The sequence below is a fragment of the Equus quagga genome, chromosome 2, assembly GCF_021613505.1.
Source record: "Equus quagga isolate Etosha38 chromosome 2, UCLA_HA_Equagga_1.0, whole genome shotgun sequence".
Taxonomy (NCBI): domain Eukaryota; kingdom Metazoa; phylum Chordata; class Mammalia; order Perissodactyla; family Equidae; genus Equus; species Equus quagga.
The window spans coordinates 123,133,216-123,156,265 of NC_060268.1; the positions used below are offsets into that span (position 1 = coordinate 123,133,216).

Genomic DNA, 23,050 nt, shown 5'->3' on the forward strand with positions numbered 1-23,050 from the left:
CTTCCAGAGCTTTCTTCTTGAATTCTATCCTTTATAATAAAACTGTAATAATAAGTATAGTGCTTTCTTGTGTTTTATGAATCATTTGGGCAAACTATCAAACCTGAGAGGGTTATGGGAATCTCTGGACTTGCAGCTAAGTTGGTCAGAAATGTGGGTGGCCTGGAGACCCCCAAAGTTTGGCTGGCGTCTGAAGTAGGGGTAGTCTTGTGGAGAACTGTGCCCTTAAACCTGTAGAGTCCAATGCTAACTCTCAGCAGTTACTGTCAGAATTGAATTATAGTCCATCCAGTTGCTGTGGAAACCAAACTAAGGGAAAAAATAATGATCAAGGAAAAGCAAAGTACACAAACAAACGTGCACGTTATTACCTAACTAGGCATGCTAGTGCCTAGAGGGCAGGAAAAGTGCTGTCTGTATTTTTAAACTACAAAAATAACAGGGATGAGTATTTTTCAAGTTTTTCTTCATACATATCTACAGAGGATTTCTTCACGCTGTTCCAAAAGTTATAAATTTTAGGATTGTCATTCAAATTCAAGAGTCAACCCAACAGCCCATGTAATGTACGACTTGCTACCATATGAAGGGAAAAGAAAGGTAGGAGTCAGCAGTGAAGAGAACATTCACGTTTATTTAACTACAGGTTAATTTCAATTTTGCATTATTATGTTACACAGCATACATAAAACTGTCAAATAAGGATTAATATTTTATCACTTAAAAATATTTTAAATGTGCCAAATATAATCTAAAGTAGTTATAAAGTTTAGTTTGGCAGATTCAGATTTAAGATAAAATCTTAAATTTTTCTAAGATCAAAAGTGGTGATTAAGTAGAGACAATCATATTTGTAAAGACGACTATACTCTAAAATTTGCAAAGATTCAAATTATCCAAGCAAAGGAAAAAAGTCATTCATTCATTGATTAAATGTTTAATAAATACATATTATTTGTTAGGCAGGAGGACTATAATGAAGAACAAAAGTCTGATATGAAGGAAACATCTAGTGTAAGAGAAAACACATTAACAAGTAATTACTAAACAATTTAAGAGTTATAATTACACACAAAATATCACAGAACCACTTTTTTTTTTTTTTTTGAGGAAGATTAGCCCTGAGCTAACATGTGCTAATAGTGCTCCTCTTTTAGCTGAAGCTTGACCCTGGGCTAACATCTGTGCCCATCTTCTGCTGTTTTATATGTGGGATGCCTGCCACAGAATGGCTTGGATAAGCCATGCGTAGGTCCGCACCTGGGATCCAAACCAGAACCTGGGCCGCTGAAGCAGAGTGCACAAGCTTAACTGCTATGCCACCAGGCCGACCCCCAGAATCACATTTAAATAATGACTAAGTGAATGGGGATAAAGGGAGAAGGAGAAAAAGGGGAGAAGGTGTGAGGGAAGTAATATTTGAACTGAGTTTTAATGGATAAGAAGAAGTTTGCCAGATAGAAGTGGAGAGGGGTGAGGATAAAGACAGAAGAATTGGCATATAAAAAGACATGAAGGCCAAAACGAACAAGTGCATTCTGGAAAATATGAATAGTTATGTACTGCAGGAGAATGAGGTACTTGTGGGAGAGAAATAGGAGATAAAGATAAACATATACAGACACAAAATGAAACTAAAGAGTATATAATGGGGATTCATTCACATTGATCTAATACTTTTAAACAATCAAGCACAAAACAAGACAAAAGAGTCTTTAAAGTCTATACCTTAAAGATATCACTTTTTATTTCTTGGATTATTTTTACCGTGCTAAAATGAATTGGCTGGTAGGAGGTGAATCATGCTACAGTCTTAATTCAGTTTAATTCTTGCAGCAACTAGGTTTTTGAAATAAGAATAGAATTTTACCCTTCTAATGACTTCTGTTTGATGGAAATACCTTATAAACAGTTGATGACAAACATTAAAACAACCTCACTAGAAAAAGGTATTCACATGCACTGCTGCTGGGAATGAAAACAGGTGTAACTCTTTTGAAGAGGAATTTGGCAATATCTAACAAAACTATACATGCACTTATCCTTTGATCCAACAATACTACTTATAGGAATTTACCCTGAAGAAATAGCTCTAACATAAAAACATGAGTGCACAAGGTTATTCACTGAAAGATCGTTTTTAACTGCAAAATACTGGAAACAACTTAAATGCCCATACACAAGAATGACTGAATAAACTATGGTACATTCACACAGTGGGGTACAATGCAGCTAAAAAAAAATGAGGAAGAGGTTTATGAGCGTCTATGGAATGATTTCCAAGATATACTTAAGCAAAAAACAAAACAAAACAAAGCTAAGTGCAAAGAGAACCTACAGTATGCTGCATTTCATGTAAGAAAGAAGTGGATATAAGAAAATAAACATATTGCTGCTAATTTGTGCTAAAAGAAATACAGGAATGTGAGCCAGAAACTAATAAGATTACCTATGGGGCACAGGGTAGGTGGGAAGAAACAAAGTAGGAAGAATGAGAAAATGAGGAAAGAAGTAGATGAGAGATGAGGTCCTGGAGAGTGACACTTCTGAGTAAACTTTTTTGTGTAGGTCTGATGTTTAGAACCATGTAAATGTTTCACATATTAAAAAAAAAAATTAAAGTAATTCAGAATGTTGGGGAATCCAAAATGGAATACAAACAGTAACAAATGAGCCTAACTGTAATTAAATAACATAACCACCCTGAGAGATTGGGGAAAAAAGAACTAACATAAGTAACTTCAAAAAAAGTATTTGACTACGTATTCTAAAGCTAAAGACAAAAAGAGCTGTACACAATTACTGAACTCTAATTTGTAAATTGATTTTCACAGCACGTATTAGTTATCTGTTATTGCATGACAGATTACTCCAAAACTTAGTGACTTAAAACAACAAAAACTTTATCTCATAGTTTCTACGGATAAGGAATCCAGACATGGCTTAGCTGGGTGCCTCTTAATCAAAGTCTTTCACAAGGCTGTGGCCAAGGTGTAGGCCAGGACCGCAGTCATCTTATCTTTGATTAAGGGAGCATTTGCTTCCAAGCTCATTTATGTGGTTGTTGGTAGCCCTCAGGTCCTCACTGGCTACTGACTAGGGACATCAGTTCCTTGCCATGTGAGTCTCATTAAGGCTACTCAAAACATGGCAGCTTGCTTTCCCCACAGAACGGACTCCAAGACAGAGGGAAAGAGAGACAAAATAAGAAAGAAGTTAGGGAACTTTTGTAATCTAATTTTGGCAATGACATATCACTTTTGTCATGTTCTATTTGTTACAAGTCATTAGATCCACAGTCAAGGATGGGAACTCTATAGGATCATGAATACCAGGAGGAAGAGATCAGCCGGGGACATTTTATAGGCTACCTATCACAGTCTATCTTCTAGACCCCAATTCATGCCCCTTCCACATGCAAAATACATTTACCTTCCAAAGGTGGCTTTGTAATTCTGAAACTACTTTATATGTATTTTTGGTTTGAGCAAATAAGTCACTAAATTGTAAATAACAAAAGTCAGGTTTCTTACTGTAAAAGAAAGGAAATACGAATAAGGAAAGAAGGAAGGTTAGCTTTAACCCCGTGGTGTTAGATTGCAATTTGAGGTATCATTATGGCCTCATGGTTTTTAATATAAAGATAGATAAACATAGATGTTTGTATGTATATACACATATATTTCTTAGATCTGTTTGCTGAGAGGCCCGAGAAGTAAACATATCTGGTAGCATTGAGCACACCAAGTTCCCAGCTCTTGGTTTCTAAATATCAATGTCTAATAAAGTAGTCTCCAAGGAACCAGGACTCTGTGGACAAATGCAGAATTCCAGGGCTGAGACAGGGAAAATACAGCACAAATTTAGAACTTGAAGTGCCAGAAAGTAAGGAAGTGCTCAAAATTAATCAGGCAACACCAAAAGAACAGAGGAGCCAACATGAACGAGCTCCCCATGGCCAAAACTGTGATAACTCATGAAACAAAATAATGATTGCAATGGGTTGCAACCCATGGAATAAAATAAATATCCATAAATTATACTGGTATAAACATGTAAGTTAACAAATTAACAAGTGGAAGAAAAGGGGCAGCTCTTCCTTACATAGAATTCCAAATAATAAATGCAGAAGAAATGATGGAAATAGAAAAATGAGCATTTGGCAAATACCACAATAACTGTTGGAGGCAAGAACCATCAGTGGGTGCTAAAAGTAGTGGGTGAAAATATAATAAAAGAACAAAATACTTACATACTCTTTTTCATTTCCCCACAAGATACTTATTAATTAAATTACAAAGGGGAAAATAGTAACTTTGAATGTAAAAACTGGGTCAACATCTCCTTAACCAAGTTAATATCACCAGTAATGAGACAAGTTGAAATCTTGATATATGTATGAAAAAAGACACAACAGCATTTCTGAGGTATTCTTGCCAAAAAAGCATTAATTATGAGGAAATATCAGTCAATCCTACCTTGAAGCACATTCTACAAAATAATTGGCCAGTACTCTTCAAAAGTGTCTGGTCATAAAAGAAAAAGAAAAACTGAAGAATTGTTCCAGACTAAAGAGACTAAGGAAACATGTTAACTAAAGGTAACGTAGGACCCTGGATTGGATCTGGATCAGAAAAAGAACATTAGGAGTTTTCCAAATGTGAACATTTTACATAATCATTGTAGAATTATCAAGGCTGGGAAATTCTTGATAAAATACTATTAACTAATCTATAGAAGCTATCTAAATTTTGCCAATTATCCCTCTAATGTCAAGGAAGAAAGGCATAGAAAAAAATTTGAGCTGAGTCAAAAACCGGATTTTCTAAATATAGTCCAGTGCTCCTTCTACTGTCATATAAATTTATAGTTTTTATTTACAAGAATAAGTCAATTTCATTAAATAATTTTAATAAGAAGAAATTTTTAAAATGCATTAAATAAGAACTTTAAATATTAACTCATTACTTTTATATCATTGCATACTAGACAAATAATACTAAAACAGTCACAAAATTTGTGGTACAGTACCAAAACAATCAAATAAATAAAAAGATTAATCGAAATACTGAATCACATGAAAAGGGATAACTGCATAAAATATGATTATCTCCATAGCACTTCAAACCATTTCAAATTGAAGGGCTTTTTACCAATAATGGATGATAGTTTGGGAATGATTTAAAAACTTTTCATTTTTAGAAAGGCAACGGAGTTGGTAAGGGGAGGGAGATGAAGGCAGTAAGAAAGGAAAGGTATGTTGGTGAGGATTGAAAGAACAAAAGAGGAAAGGAGAGAGTTAAGCAGAAGGGAGAAAAAGAGACGCAAAGCATGTAGTTAGATAGCCTTTGGCTCTTTCTGAATCCTTCCCACAGCACATCTTTACAATACGCCACTGACATTAGAAGCTTCCCTTGTGCTACAGTAAATCTCATTTTCTTTAGACAAGTAAAATATATCAGAAAGACCCTAAGGAGAAAGTTAAACCCAGGAGCTAAGCAGCAATATTATGATGCCCCTGCCCTGTCTTAATTGAAATTTCATTATCCTTAGCATAAAATATAAATATGTCAGAATTTTATAAGAGCATCACAAATTTTTTTTTGAAGGGGTTATGCATCTTTTCTGAAAACATCTTTTTCCACCTTCCTTGCCTGATCTTATAACAACCTTAGATTTTGTCTATATCGTGGGCTCCTCTCTCTACTTACGTCAAAGAAAGAGGAATGGAAAGATCTGTATGAACAGTTTCAGGAAGGCGACTTCCATCTTTCCTTGGAAGAAAGAAGGCACTTTTGTATTCTACCCTTAAAAGGGTAAAATCATCATTTTAGATACAGCCCTATTTCCCACATCCACGTTGGGAACACCTTGACAAGAGGAAAGGAAAGATCATCTCTTCTGCTATCAGAATATGGACCTGGTGACAGCCTAACTCTCTTAAAATGTTTGGAAATCATGTATCTTAAGGAATTAGATTTGACCAAAAGTTATAAAAATTCCAAAAGGAATTCTCTAAGGATAAAATGTACATAGATTTGAGAAAGTGTTTCAAAAAATTAAAAATAATACCTTTACAAAGAACAGAAAGTCTCCTAACCAAAGAGAGAATATCTGAATGAATATATATGCATGAATAGCACTGATCACATTTGACAGACATAAAGATTTACAGAGATTTTCATATTGAAATAGCAAATGACTTCCATTTTACAGATGTATAGAAACTGACAAAATACTTTAGATAAGATAGAGTTTACTGAAGGTTATTTACAATTAAAAGCACTACTGATGTTTTCAAATTATTAATTTTTGTACTGTCATTTTAAAAAGAATCAATGGCCATTAGAAAGATTAAAATGGATTTAACAGTGTAAACAATAATATCAATAAAGTCTCTTTTCCCCAGCAAAGTATATAAAAGAAGAAGAAAAAGCCAACCTATTCCATCTGCTTTGGTAAAAAGATGATTAGGGTTTACTTCCAAGCAGATACAGCCACTATTCAGGTTTAGAAAACAGGGATTCAAATACCTAAAACCAATTTTACGTTTTTTTCAAAATGTCCTGATGCATTAAGTAGCACTCCTGTTTTTGGGTGTACATCATCGTCCTAATATAATTGAAGAGCTACTCAACAAAAGAAACAAACACAACAACCAAGTGTAGAACTTTGTTCACTGTTTTGTAACTCATCCACTGAGAAAATAGATATTAAAAAAAAGTTAAATCATCACTCAGGAAAGACAGTAATTTCAATTTAGCTGGTATCCTCTGCAGGGTCAACAGGTTTAAAGTGGATTTCCCTGCAAGTAAATGCACACTGTGGGAATATTGCCAGCAAGAGGACTGATGAAACAGAGTAACATATAATCTTTATAAATAGAAATCATCTGGGAGATTCAAAATACTAGCTCTATGAGGGGGAGTTTTATCCAAAATGTATCATTCTTAATCCATATGAAATAATTAAACTGAATTCCTCTGCCCAATTTTCAAGCTGTATTTTATTATTTAAACTATCTTACAGTGCACTGTATGGGTGATGTGATGTGTTTCACTGTGGAATTAAGTGGCAACTCTTGACAAAGCAATTATTATCATGAGATAACTGACGTTATTTGAGAGTTAAGCATCCTGAGGCAAAGTTGAGTATACTTAATCCTGGCAGGTTAATTATCTAGTGATTATGGAGCCTTGAAAGGTATTACTCTTAAGGACCATTTGAAGATGACACAACTCAAAAAAAATTCCTAATTTAATAAAAATGAAAAACAAGAATAATAATCAAGTTCTTTAGTCATGTATTGCTAGATAATGACTACAAAGCAGCTTGCATTAGTAGGCATCAATGGATATTTCTACCTCCACGTAGAAGGTCCTTTATTAAGCTGATTAAATGTGAGTATAGCTAACAAATGGTTGTCACTGAAGAGAAATGTTTTAAACTTTGAAAATGTCAAAAATAAATTAAAAACACAACGTAACATTTAAAGAATTTATATACTAGTTTCAAAACTACCTTAACAAGAACAAGCAATAAATTCAGATGAGCAGTTTAAAGTACAAAATGCAAAGTAATACAATACCAAGAATTTTTAATTAAGGCAACATGGAAATTTGTCTCTATGTATTTCCGAATCTCAGCTAAAAGTAAACTGCACAAATTAAAATCACGCTAACATCCTACTTCACATCCATTGGTATGGCTATTGACAAAAAAGGAGAAAACAACAAGTGTTAGCAAGGATGCAGAGAAACTGGAAACCATGTGCATTGCTGGTAGAAATGTAAAATGGTGCACCTGCTGTGGAAAACAATTTGGCGGTTCCTCAAAAAGTTAAACATAGAATTATTATCATATGATCCAACAATTACACTTCTAGGCATATTCCTAAAAGTCCTGAAAGCAGGGACTCAAGTAGATACTTGTACACCAGTCTTCATAGCAGCATTATTCACAAAAGACAAAAAGTGAAAACAAACCAAATGCCCAGCAACAGATGAGTGAATAAACAAAGGTGAAACTAATACATGCTACAACATGGATGAACCTTGAAAATACTATTAAGTGAAATAAGCTAGATACAAAAACACAACTATTGTTATGATGCTACTTATATGAGGTATCCAGAATAGGCAAATTGATACAGACAGAACAGTAGTTATTAGGGACATGGGGGTGGTGTGGAGTTATTGTTTAATGTGTATAGAGCTTCTGTTTGGGATGATGAAAAGGTTCTAGAAATAGACAGTGGTGATGGTTGCACAACATCGTGAGTGTACTTAATGCTACTGAACTGTACACTTAAAAATGGTAAATTTTTAATGTATTTTTTACCATAATGAGAGAAAGAAAAAAGGTAAATTATATCATTTAATAATTATACTTTGTTTTTTATCACATTAAGGCAGCAATGATAGTCATGTGGACATCTCTATTTTGTCTCAAGATGTGCCCAACCAAATATTTTCAGATATTCCTTAGAGAAGAACATCCTTTTCCCTGGGCAAATTGAACAGAAAAGAAATGCGGGTGGGAGGGGTGAGAGATGGGAAAAATCTAGCTTGAAAGGCACTACAGTTGACCCTGTAATACTAACAATGAAAGACAATAACTATATAAATTAATATTTTAGGCACATTATTTTAGATTTCAGAACAAGGACTTTGCTGATTTATAATAAAATTGGTCAGCGTTAATGAATATTAGAATGTGTCAGAAAATGAATCCTCAGGATTTTTTTAAAACATTTTAAGAAAAAATTTACAAGATCATCTAGCATTTCTATATAAATCCCTCACTTTGCACATGAGGAAACTGAAGGAACAGTAGTTGGCTAATAAATTAGCAAATTGATTAAGGAAAAAAAGTCTAAACATTTTACTAATACATAAAGATACATCATTTACTAATATTTAAAGTAGGGTCAGGACTTTTAGTGTGTGTCTGCTGAATAATATTCTAGTCTTTCTTACAGAACCAGATCCATAATTCATAGTTTATGAATTCTTGTTTCAGTTTCTTTAAAGCAGAGTGAAAACTTGAAGACGTCTATGAAGCATCCCTGAGTGTAGATAGTTACAGCTTTTCTTCTTCCTTTAGTCTTTTATACTTTTCATGCCCACATCTAATCTAAGGACAACTTTTTAAAGCAATTTGTCTTTACTGAGTTTTGTACCCAAACAATTCATTAAGCTAATTCTCATTCTATTTGCGCTCACATTTTATCAGATTATCTAATAATTAAATAATTATATAATGAAGATGAACTGCATAAAAAAGGTTTAGAAACAAATAAACTGACTCTTGGTAAACAAACAGTTTTGTAGGAAGAGAAGTAATGTTGTACACCAGAGAACAGTCTAACAGCCACAAGTTTTCTTTCAATCACTTGGCACCACTCATGTTTTATGAAGGGAGTGGGGAGTGCAGGTTATCCAAGCAAGTTAGTTAAGTGAAACTTAATTAAGAGGGGAATAAGATCAACACTCCTAATAACACTACCAACACCACCCAACAAAAACTGAGTACTTTTATGAGTCAGGCTGAAACTTTACAAGCATTAGAAAACCAGCCATAGAATTGTTTTGTAGGTTAAATGATGGTTTGTAACTTTAAAGCATTACTCAATGGTAGGGCATGATAATTTTTAGTAGTCTGTCAAGATTAAAGCCCAGGATAAAAGCACTCCTCCTCTGACTTGATATTACCATTGAAATATAAAGGGATCTTTCATGGAAATAATGAAATTTGATACATGTTGAACAAAAAATAAAAAGTTGGCACTTCATTTTAACATTGGTTCTTTGGAACTTTTTATTTGAACGACTCGATTAACTTTTCCTGTTTTTAAAATTACCTAAATGAAATCACACACTATGTATTCACTTAAAATAGCTTTATGAGGTATAACTGACATATAATAATCTGCTCAAGTTAAAAGTATATAATTAGATAAGTTCTGACACATGTATAAAGTCTTGAAACCACCACAATCAAGACAAGGAACACACCCATTACTTCCAAAAGTTTCCTTATGGCTGTTTATGAACATTGCCTCATAGCACAGCTTCATCCCCAGGCAACCATTGATCTGCTTTCTGTCACTATAGATTAGTTGAATTTTCTAGAATTTAATTTAAATAGAATCATAGAGAATGTATTTTATTTCTAGTATCTCATCTTTCACCCAGCATAAATATTCTGAGATTCATCCATATTGGTGCATGTATAAATAGTTCACTTCTTTTATAGTTGAGTAGTATTCTACTGTATGGATATATAACAATTTCTCAATCTAGTCCCCAGTTGATGGACATCTGGGTTGTTTCCAGACTTTGGGTATTACAAATAAAACTGCTAAGAGCATTTGTGTATGTCTTTATGTGACCATATGCTTTCATTTCTCTTGGGTAAATACCTAGGAGTGGGATAGCTAGGCCATATAGTGGGTGTATATGTAACTTTATAAGAAACTGGAAAACTGTTTTTCAAAGTAGACATACCATTTTACATTCTCACCAGCCATATATGATAGTTCTAGTAGCTCCATATCCTGTCAGTATTTGGTATAGTCACACTATTTAATTTTGGACACTCGAATAGCTGTGCAGTTGTGTGTTGTATGAATTGAAGTTTGCCTTTTGGATATGGATATTCAATTGCTACAACATGATTTGTTAAAAAAGAAACTACTCTCCACGGATTGACCTCTGAAACTTTGTTGAAAAATCAATTGTGGGTCTACTTCTGGACTATCTTTTCTGTCCCCTGGATCTATTTGTCTATGTTTAGGCCAATGCCACATTGTATTGATTACTGCAGTTACAATATAGTAAGTATTGAAACCATGGAGCGTAGGTTCTCTGATTTTTTTTTCCCAAAGTTGGTTTGGCTATTCTAGTCCAGTGCTTTTCCATATGAATTTTAGAATAGGTTTGTTGACTTCCACCAAAAAAACATGCTGAGATTTTGATTATGTTGAATCCATGGACCAATTTGAGGAGAAATGACACTTAACAATAGTGTTTTAAAATCTATGAACATGCTATCTATTTAGTTCTTTAATTTTTCTCAAAATGCTTTGTAGTGTTCAGTACACAGGTTTTACACATCTTTTGTCAGATTTATCCCAAAGCATGTCATATATTTTTGTGGTATCAGAAATAGCATTTTAAAATTTCAGTTTGTGAGTGTTTGCTGCTAATATATAGAAATATAATTGATTTTTGTATTTTTATCTTGGATCCCACAACCTTGTTAAACTCACTTTCAGTTCTACTAGCTTTTTATTGATTTCGTAGGATTTTCTACAAAGACCATCATGGTATTTGACAATAGGGACAGTTTCACATCTTCCTTTCTAATCTGGATGTTTTCCATGTCTTCTTAACACTGTACAATGTTGAATAGAAGTGGAGAGAGTGACATCCTTGCTTTTTCTTGATCCTAGAGGAATGTATTCAGTCTTTCATCATTAAGTAGCACGTTAGCTGTACATTTTTTGTGGATTCTTCAACCTTTATAAGGTTGAAGAAGTTCCTTTCTATTTCTAGTATTCTGAGGGCTTTTATCTGGAATGGACATTGGATTCTGTCAAATGTTTTTTTTGTGTTTATTAAGATGATTTTTTTTTCTTTTTAGTTTTACTAAGGTGAATTATATTGATTGATTTTAAAGACTGGCACCTGAGCTAACAACTGTTGCCAATCTTGTTTTTTCTTTTTTTCCTGCTTTTTCTCCCCAAATCCCCTCAGTACATAGTTGCATATTTTTAGTTGTGGGCCCTTTTAGTTGTGGCATGTGGGACGCTGCCTCAGCACGGCCTGATGAGCAGTGCCATGCCCACACCCAGGATCTGAACCGATGAAACCCTGGGCTGTCAAAGCAGAGTGCGCGAACTTAACCACTCCACCATGGGGCCGGCCCCCATTGATTGATTTTAAAATATTAAACCAACCCTGCATTCCTGGTCATGATGAATTATCCTTTTTACATATTATTAGGTTTGATTTGCTAAAATTATCTTAAGAATTTTTTTATCTATGTTTATGAGGAATACTGGTTCATAGTTTTAATTCTTTGTTTGGTTATGGTAGTGTTTCTTCTTCTTCAATTTGCTGGGATAGTTTATACAGAATTGGTATTATTTCTTCCTTAAATGTATGGTAGAATTCAACCTTGAAGCATTCTGGCCATTGAGTTTTCTGTGTGGGAAGGTCTTAACTAAAAATTCAATTTCTTTAATAAACAACCTGAAATAGCCCTATTTCTCTTTCTTCTTGAGTGTGCTTTGGTACTTAACATCTTTCAAGGAACTTGTCCATTACATAAAAGTTGTCACTTATACTGGAATAATATTGTTAGAAGGGACCACAGTAGCTTCTACTCTAGACTAATTTTGTCCCATTAGTGTTCTGAGTACTCTGTTTGAAGCCCCATGAATTATGAGGTTACTGACTCTGGCTAGTGGAACAAGAATCGTTACAGGCCCTATGTGTACTCTAAGGATTATTCCCTTTAATCTTTTCAGGTGGTTCTTCTCCCAGCCTTCGCAAGTTTCCTTACAAAGATGTGCTGACCAGAACTCAGCAGAAGACTTGGGTCAGACTCTGCAAATCTCTTGTGTTCTCTATGTAGCTCTTTCCTCTCTGGTACTCTGACCTGCAAACTACTAGCTGTCGGATTCTCTGAACTTCCAGCTCCTTCTCCTCAGTTCAAAAGAGACTGCCAAGAGGGTTCCCCTCTTTGTGTTGTGGCCTGGAAATTCTCTCCAAGCAGTAAGCTGTGCTAATCATGAGGCTCACCTGATTTATTGCTTGTCTCATAGGGATCATTGTCTGTCTTTACCTGTGAAGATATAGCCTTGGTGGACACGGTTTTTTTTCAATATTAAGGTTATCAGAAAAGATTTAAAGCAGTATTTCTAGTGTATGACCCTCTGAAAAAGGGAAGGTGGCATCAGGTAGACAAGAAGAGCCAAGTGTGTTTGGTTTTAGCTAAGCGCTGACATTTTAAAAATTTATACTAAGCACAGGAGATTTGATTTTTTTTGGGGGAGGGGTAGGGGCAGATAAAACAATCCTGTATGTATTCTCTGATAAATATATTTTACATTTAGTAGCATTTTAGAAATAAAATGTCTTTCTCCTGAAGAACTGAAGATAATTTATTATTATTAGTGTATTCAAGGAGAAGAACATTGGGAGATGAGATTAAAAAGATAAAGCTCACAAATACCATACTTGCTTTTTGTAACGAAATATGGTAACATTTTTATTTATCCTTATTAAATATCATCACTCAACTGATATTTCCAGTCTATTAAAATTTTTTAAAAGCCTCACTTAGACATTCAACCTACTCGGTATTTGTTAAGGTGTTGCATTATTTGCATTCTCTGCAAATACAGCTTTATCTGAATCATTGATAGTTTAGTTGAGCAAAGCTCAGAGTAAACACTGGGGCATATCACTAGAAATCTATTTATTTATCAGCAGACTTTTTAAGACCGGTTCAGTAAAATAGCAAATATATTTAATTGCCCTGTATCTAATATTTATTATTCTATAATCCATTTTATGACAGATCATCTCAAATATACTATATACCTGTTTACTGGTCTGCCATAATGGGTACTACATATCCACTAAGATGAATTCAAATGACCAGTAATTACATAAAAAAAGTAAAAAGTCATCCTAACATGACTTATAGCCTTGTAGCAGTGTGCAGTTTTACCACTTCCTCTTCTAGGTAAGAAAAAACAGATTCCTTTAATAACCAATATTAAGTCGTAGTCAAACTTTACTGGTTTGTAGAATTAATCTTTTTTTTAAATGTGGTAAAATACATGTAAGATAAAATTTTACCATTTTAACCATTTTAAGTGTTCAATTCAGTGACATTAAGTACATTCACAATGTTGCACAACCATCACCACTATCCATTTCCAGAACTTTTTTGTCATCCCAAATAGAACCTTGTACCCATTAAATAATAACTCCTAATTTCCCTTTTCCCCAGCGCCTGGTAACCACTATTCTACTGTCCATCTCTATGAATTTGAGTATTCTAGGTACCTCATATAAATGGAATCCTTATAGGAAAATTCAACAGTTGTCTGTGTGTGGCTTATTTCATGTAACACAATGTTTTCAAGGTTAATTCATGTTGTATCACGTGTCAGAATTTCATTCCTTTTTAAGGTTGAATAATATTCCATTTTATATATATATATATATATATATACACACCAAATTTTGTTTATCTATTTATTTGTTGGGGAGCATGTGGTTTTTTTCCCAACTTTTGGCTATTGTAAATAATGCTGCTATAAACATTGGTGTACAAGTATTTGAATCCCTGCTTTCAGGTCTTTTGACTACAACCTAGAAGTGAACTGCTGGATCATATTGTAATAATTTTATGTTTAACTTTTTAAGGAAGCACCAAATTGTTCTCCATAGCAGCTATACCATTTTACATTCCCATCAGCAATGTATAAGGGTTCCAATTTCTCCATATCCTTGCCAATACTTGCTTTTTCCATATTTTTATAACAGCCCTCCTAACGGGTGTCAAGTGGTATCTCATTTTGGTTTCCATATGCATTTCTCTAATGATTAGTGATGGTGAGCATATTTTCATAGGCTTATCAGCCATTTGTATATCTTCTTTGGAGAAATGTTTATCTAAGTCCTTTGACCATTTTTGAATTGGGTTGACTGTTTTCTTGTTGTTGAGATACATATTTTGAATATTAATCCCTTATCGGATATATCATTTGCAAATATTTTCTCCTATCCCATGAGTTGTCTGTTCACTTTCTTGATAGTGTCCTGTGATACACAAAAGTTTTCAATTTTGATGAAGCTCAATTATTTTTTCTGTTATTGCCTGCACATTTGGAGTATTTTTTAAGTGATTATCATTTTGATATCATCAACATTTTCTGCAAGCCTAGTCATTCTTGGGCCTCTATTCTTTTCTATTCTCCTAAGTCTCTACCAAACTTTTAGCATTGTTCCCTATTCTATAAATGTTTTCCACCTTTTTTACATGTTATACAAATGTGAACTCTATTAGTTTTCTGTGTGCTCCACAATGTTTTTTTTTAAGGCTCCTCTCCCTGTTTTTTAAGTAATTAAGGTCATTTGAAGTTATAAAGTCACAATTGAATTTTTGGTGGTATTCAATCCTCTGAAGTTATCTCTGCTTCCAAAGTCTCATTCTTTGGAATCATATTTACATTTTAAAAAGTTTTAACATTTCTCTTGTTAAAGTCTAGAGCATATATTTAAGTATTGCCAGTCTGATCTTTCCTGATTATAAAGAACTCTGAGTTAAAGTATCAATTTCTCCCAAGGATTCTCAGACTACCACACTGATGACGAATTCTTTCATGTTATTTAAAGGGCTAGAGTAGCACTTTCCCTACTTACTTCCTTTACCCTTCAGAAAATAAAACTAGCAGTAAGGAAAATCTAAACCATAGATTTTTAGTCAAGTGAGACTTCCAGCAGATACATAGGAGTTTAAGGCTTTTACCACTATGTCTTGCCTTTATGTCAGTTTGTGAATTGTCAAGAATGCAGGATTTCTTTCAATTGGTTAGTGCCTTTGAAGATACTCTCACCGTATTATTTCTACAAAACACCCAGGTGATCTCATATTATTTCCAGGTCAAATTTTATGTTATTCTAGGCAGACAAGACAGTTATCTTATTTAGATACAAAATCAGTGAATATAATCGAACTGTTAGAATCATAGAATCAGAATCAGAATGGGCTTCTGGGATAATTAATACAACTCCTTCCCTTTACATATAAAGACCCTGAGATTCATGAAAGTTAAGTGACAATACATAGGTGTATGAAGATACACTGAAGATCTCTTTCTACTTCACAGATTTTTAAAGTCTACCGGTTAAACAGAAGCTATAAATACTAAATGAGAAAAAACAAAATATATTTCCCACTAATTTAGAATGAAAGAAAGTATATTGTTGGTAAAAAGAAAAAACTGAAAAAAATGAAATTCCATTTCATTACCTTCAAATATAATATGCAAATGATACTACTAATAAATTTAATACAAATGACAATATACCAATATTTGCTCATAATTTATCAAATTAAATTAAATAGACTTACACTTTGAAGAGCTACTTAACTTCATAAAACAGTTATTTTAGACTAGATGCCCCTTACCTTAATTCATGAAAATTTCAGAGGAAGATATTATTTTATTGGTTAGAAAACAAAGTAGTTGATGTCAAGGGCTTTGAATGAGGGGAAGGGTTGACTGAAAGGGGTGATGAAAGTGTTTTTTATCTTGATTGTGGCTGTGGTTACATGTCAGATATGCATTTGCAAAAACTCATAGAAATGTACAGTAAAAAGAGTGAATTTTACTGTATATAAATTATAAACCTCAATAACCTAACCCTTTAAAAAAACAATATTTTACTATGTAAGAAATTAGTATAAACTGAAGGAAATACTGAAAATACTGAATTAGTGTGGTTCCAATTGAGGCAGTTTTGTTGTGTAATTCTCAAGTATATTTATGCAAATATTTTGCTTTTTACTTATATATCTGTAAACTTATACACAAACCAGAAACCAAAAAGATCAGGTACGTTTTTTAAAAAAAGTAACTTACCGTCTCATTTCCAAAAAGTATGTCAACATAAGGCATAACTTTCATCAATGATTCTTTGAAGAACTGACTAATAAATGGTGCAGACAGATTCAAAGTGAAAATTCTGTTGTTTTCAGAAGCATGGCAAGCCACTTTTAATACTGACTCCGGGGAAACCGTAAGAAAAAAACCCTGGTTAAAGAAAAAAAGGAGGGGAAATTAGAAATGCCATCTCTACAGAGTCACTCTCAGTGAGAATAAAGAAATCTATACAAAATACAAAAGCCTATATATTACAAACTTTAAAATAGTTATAAAACGCAAGGTAGAAAATAGCATTTGATTAGGAGAAAAGTTTATCATATGAGTTCTATAGGCTTGATATTTGACATTATGTCACAGTATAAAACATTACTTATTTCACAGTAGATCCGTATGCTCAATACTGAAAGAATTTGGGGAATCTACAAAAGAAAAAATATTTGAAAGGTCTCACTCAAGACAGCAATTACATTAAAATTAGAGAAACAGTAATGAAGGCAGATTGAATCCTTCCAGCTTCTTATAAACAGTTTGCATTTTTGTAAGTGATGTGATATTTATTAAAAATAAAATTAGTTTAAAAATGAAATTAGTTTACTAAGATCAGAGCTTGGTACCTTATGAAACATCTAAACTGATTTTTTAAGGAAGATTCTGAAATAGAATCTTCAAATAATTAGAAAATAATTCAATAATGAAATAGAAAAATATTTTAATTAAAATTTCATGTTAGGAAAGTTACATTTTATTATTTATTTATATATTTTTTGAGGAATATTAGCTCTGAGTTACAATCTGCTGACAATCCTCTTTTTGCTGAGGAAGATGGGCTCTGAGCTAACGAGCTAACATCCGTGCCCATCTTCCTCTATTTTATATATGGGACGCCTACCACAGCATGGCTTGACAAGCCGTGTGTTGGTCCGCACCTGGGATCCAAACCCACAAACCCTGGGCCTCCGAAGTGGTACGTGAGAACTTAACCGCTGCGCCACCAGGCTGGCCCCAGGAAAGTTATATTTTAAAATGCTATTTATCTACATCTTAAACATTAGTAAAAGTCTTCTAAAATACATTTATGCGGGCCTGGCCCCGTGGCCGAGCGGTTAAGTTCGCGCGCTCCGCTGCAGGCGGCCCAGTGTTTCGTTGGTTCGAATCCTGGGCGCGGACATGACACTGCTCATCAAACCACGCTGAGGCAGCGTCCCACATGCCACAACTAGCAGGACCCACAACAAAGAATATACAACTATGTACCGGGGGGCTTTGGGAAGAAAAAGGAGAAAAAAAAATAAATAAAATCTTTAAAATACATTTATGCTTTCTAGATGAAAGAAAGTATAAGTAAAGACATGGATGCTCAAAGAGGAAATGGGTTTGAATGGTACAGAAGTGAGTGAAGGAAGGAATATACAAAGGGCAAGAGAAGATAAACTTGGGAAGGCCAGCTGCATTATAGACCATTAAGGGACTTAAGTGGCAGGTTAGGAGTCTATTAGGTGGGGTGGGGATGCATGATGCATAACGAAGATTTCTTGAAAGAAAGGAATAACAAGCTTGTGAGAAAAGTTAGAATGTTAACCTAGACAGCAACAGTCAATAAAGGCCTGCATTTGGCTCTGAACAAGGAAATCATACTGGGAGTATTACATTCTAGACTTAGTAACTGTTTAAGATGTGGAAGACAAAGGAGAAAGAGTCAAAAGATGACTGAGATTCTGGGGCCAGCCTGGTGGCGTAGTGGTTAAGTTTGCGTGCTCTCCTTTGGCGGCCTGAGGTTCGCAGGTTCAGATCCCTGGCATGGACCTACACACTGCTCAGCATGCCATGCTATAGCAGCACCCCACATACAAAACAGAGGAAGACTGGCACAGACATCAGTTCAGGGACAATCTTCTTCAAACAAAAAGAGGAGAATTGGCAATGGATGTTAGCTTAGGGTGAATCTTCATCACCAAAAAAAAAAAAAAAATAAGATGACTGCGATTTTGAATATGGTTCCACTTTAATAGAATCAGAAAAATTGAGAATAAGACCTGGCTTAGATGTAAAGAGAGAATATTTAGTTACAGTCAGACTACATTTGAGGTGTTAAGGGACTTCCAAAATAGATATCAGAAAGTTGGACTCACAAGAAAAGCCATGGAAGAACGTGATGGTAAAAGGGAGGTAGTAATTACTGAGGAAGAGAACGTAGAAAAAGAAGACGGTAAAGGACAGGATGGAGAAGAACAAAAATGAGAGGGCAGAGGAAAGGAAAAAAGTAAAGGAGAGAATAAGAGGAAGGCAAATGAGAACAGTAGAAGTGACAACAGAGAAATCCAACAGGGGAAATTTCAAGAAGATACTTAAAGGTACCTATAGCTATCAATTGGTAGAGAAACAAAGAATTGAGCAAAAGCCACAGGATTTGATGATGAGGAGAAAGTACTTATGGTATGAAGGTAAAAATAGTTTTAAAGAAAGAATGGTGAGAAAGTAAGGGTGAGGATTATAAATTGTTTTGAAAACTTTATCAGTAAACAAAAGAATCACCTGAAATTTACTGAGCAATTCTTGTGTTCCAAGTACTATACTAAAAGCTTTATGTATATTAACTCAATTATCATTTTTTCCTTATACCAAACCCATGAGGTAGATAACTGTTATTATTCTCCTTTTATGAATAAAGAAGGCAAGATGGGAAAGTTTAGAAATGTACAGGTCATACAGCTTATATGTGATGGAACTTGGATTCAAATGACTCCAGAGATAATGCCCCTAGTTTGAGTAGATAATAGAGAAGAAAAAAGCAGAAAGATACTTTTAGTGGGGGAAGAGGAATGGGAGAGTGGTTTTTAAGAACAGGGAAAGTTGGAGCATTTTTGCTCTTCATTGAAAAGGATCTGGTAGAGAAACAGAAGAATGAAGCAGAAAGATGGGGAGGATTAGACAGAGGAAGGAACCAGAGAAGAAAGACAATGGGAACCAGAAGGGGAGAAGAGCTAGCTTATAAATGGAAAAAATAACCTTGAAAATGTAAAAGAAACTTCTTTTAACAGTTACAAAAAACCTACTGAAATATTCACTTAAAACTGAGGAACTAACCACTTTCATCACGCTTTAAGAAGATTTTTTTCTTATTACTTTCAAACTGAACATTAAAATAATATTAAAAAATTAATTTTGTGGTAGAAGTCGTGTGTATTGAGATCCATCTTTGAAGCGTTTATTGCCCTTATAAAATTCTGAGATATTAAGAGAGAATTTTACACTGTAATTCTCTCATTACTTTAAAGTACTACTAATGAAATTCTAATAAAAATGTTTTCCTATCACAATAACATAATACGTCCTCATCATTTAAAGATCCCAACCCTTTAATTCTTTACCAATATTCAACTATTCTAAAAGGTAACAAGTCTTTGTCTTAGGTAACATTATTTTAAAAATGTTTTCATCTTACTTTTTTAACCTACTATCATATCACTTGCAAACCATGACCATCCAAGCTGCTTCCTTTGCTATTTCTGTCACTTGGAGAATTAAATATTACAGCATTAATCACTTGGAGAATTAAATTATATAGCATCTTGTCTCCACAGTAATACGTATGTACTTGCTTTTTAGCCTTTCATTTAATGAGGAGAGTTTAAAGCTCCCCACCCCCATTTCTCCCCAAACTATTTCAGCATGAAATAAAAACCTCCCAGAGCTAGCATTCTGCCAGCTGTGGATTAACCACAGACAGCCATAGAGTGGTCTACATAAATAGCAACCTGGTCAAATAATTAGGCTTCTCACCAACTTCTAACTGAAAATTTGATCTGTGCTAAAATACATCTGATTGTAATTTAAGGTACAGAACAGTACACCTCTGGAGTCTAAACTTGGCCTCATTCCAAATGTGTGTATGTTGTATGTGTGTTTTACTTTAAAACCAACACAAGAGTATTGTAATGTGGATAGTTTAATCTCCTTTTTGTTAATTTTATAAAAAACATACAAAAAACTGTCAGTTTCTAAATGAGGCAAACACAATTTAAATTAATTCCATTTTTGAATGGTCTCCTGTTTTTCTTTAAGTAAATATTTAGTATTTAAACAATTTAGGATTTGTGCTCTGTCAGAGTGCAAAGACTTAAAACTGATGCCAACCATAATTTTTCTTCCTAGATTTATATTTGCTAGGCCACATGTTCCAGACTGTAGTATCACCAAAAATATAAATGGTGCCATTATAAAAATTTTTTTCAAGTGTCAGGTTACAACGAAAACAGACCAATAGTTTACAAGGCCATAGTTTAGAAAAATACTCTATATAATCAACAAAATCTTGTGACTTTTTAAATTAGGGATTTCAGTCTACACAACAGTTAAATCTGCTATTATTTGTCCCTAAGAGCAACCAAAAGCAAAGCAGATTCTAACACTAAAGAGGTTAAGTGTTGGAGGTTGGATAATATTAACCAGAACTGAGAGTAAGCAAGACAATTTTACTCATTAAAATGAAAAACAAAAATGCAGGAGTAGGAGGGATAGTGAAAGACTAAGGTAAAGCCAAAGAACCATTTTAGCAGAGCCAGACATAATGCTTGGAAATCTCAAATACTAGATTTGTCATCCAACTACTCTAAGGACTTCTCAGGGTAGTTTAAACAGAGGGGAATGAGGGAAATTAAACTGTTAAACATACTAAAAGAAAAGGAAAGGAACTACTCTTTACCAGTATTTACCTTAATTCAGGGCAATCACTTGGAGTTCTTTTTAATCCTCCCTACCTAAGAGCACAAACTCTTTTTATTATTTCCATCAACAATTATCTGAGGAATAGATGTGTGTGTGCGCACGTGTGTATGTGTACATAAACACCTATGTAAATTTTAGGGATTCATAACTCTTGGAAGTATAAGAGTCTTGATCCAAAAGGAAATAAAGCTATGTAGAGCAACCATGCCTTATAATTAACAACTGTGAATAAACAGTGAGATAGAAAAAAAAAAAGGCCTTTTGTTTAGAAAAATACTCTGATCAGAATGTAATAGGGCAGAAATGGATATTGTTTTGAAACATTCAGAGAGTGGATTTTAACCTATTTGGCTCTATCTAGATACACATATGCATAAAATTTTATATGCAGTGGCGGTAGGGGTGGGTCAGTAACCCCTTGAGGCTCATTTATAAATAACGGGTAAGCACTGGATTTGACTGAAGGTTAAGAACTTGTCATTTAGTTTGTTTTCTCAAAAATACAGAACCACATAAATTACAAGTTATTTAAAGAGCTTGACTTTCTTTTCTTAAAAGCATGGACAATCTCTAATAAAAGAGAACTTCTGGAATGGGAAAGGCTTTCAAGACTGAAGAGAGAAAGATTATCTAAAGATTTGCTATAGAAAAATCAAAACCTTCAGTTGGTTTTCTTCCAAACCTGGGGCTGGGGGCGGGGGGGGGGGGGGGAAGGGAGGGAAGAGAAACAAACAAAAAACCAGGAAAAATGCCTACAGTAAATATGACAAAGTGTTAATATCTTTAGTCTATAAAGAACTTAAAAAATAGATTAAAAATTAAACAAACATCAGGACACCAATTGCTAAATAAGCGAAGAACGTAATGAAGCATTCCATTAAAAGAGAACTACACTAGTAAATAAATATATAGACAAGTATTCCTCTCTAGCAAGTAAAGAAACAACATGGTACTACTAAATGATGACGAAAGGTAGGTGAAATTAATATATCAATATTGCTGATGGGAATGCAACTGACAGAAAATACACATAAGGAACCATAAACAAATTCATACTCTTTGACCCAATAATTCTACTTTTGAGAGTCTACTTTAAGGAAATAACCCAAAATATGGGAAAATATACATTCACAAGCATACCAGTATACTATTTATTTTATTGAAAACCTGGCAACAGTGTAAACATTCAATGACAGAGAAATAAATAGTCAGGTAAGGACTGGCATATATACTCACTCTAAAACTGGCTATTGATCATTTAAAATGTGGCTAGTGCAACTGAAGACCTAAATTTCAAATTTTTCTTAATTTTAATTTAAATGTAAGAAGCCACACGTAGCTAATGAGCTCACGCAATGTGGCTAGTGTAACTGTGGAACTAAAATTTTAATTTAGTTTATTTAAAGTTAACAATGGAAGCAGTCCAAAATATTTTTCTGCTAAACACAGTTTTATTGTTTTGGTAGGACTACATTTCATTTTGATCATGGAAAATTTAGTGAATGAATGGTGTTATAAATGTAAAATAGATACCAATTTCAAAGACTTAGTATGAAACAAAAATCTTAAAAATGTAATTAATAAGTTTATATGATTACATGTTGAAATGAGAAATATTTTAGATATAGTGAA

The 23,050-nt window shown here is 33.8% G+C and overlaps 1 protein-coding gene across 3 annotated transcripts in view; it reads right to left on the minus strand.

Moving 5' to 3' along the window:
• The window catches only part of ADK (adenosine kinase), a 536,863-nt gene that overhangs the window by 135,052 nt on the left and 378,761 nt on the right, over positions 1 to 23,050 (minus strand). For all 3 annotated transcript variants that reach the window (XM_046652329.1, XM_046652331.1, XM_046652330.1), the window contains one exon: positions 16,670 to 16,840. In XM_046652329.1, the coding sequence (XP_046508285.1) occupies positions 16,670 to 16,840 (171 nt within the window). The remainder of the gene's footprint in view (positions 1 to 16,669; positions 16,841 to 23,050) is intronic.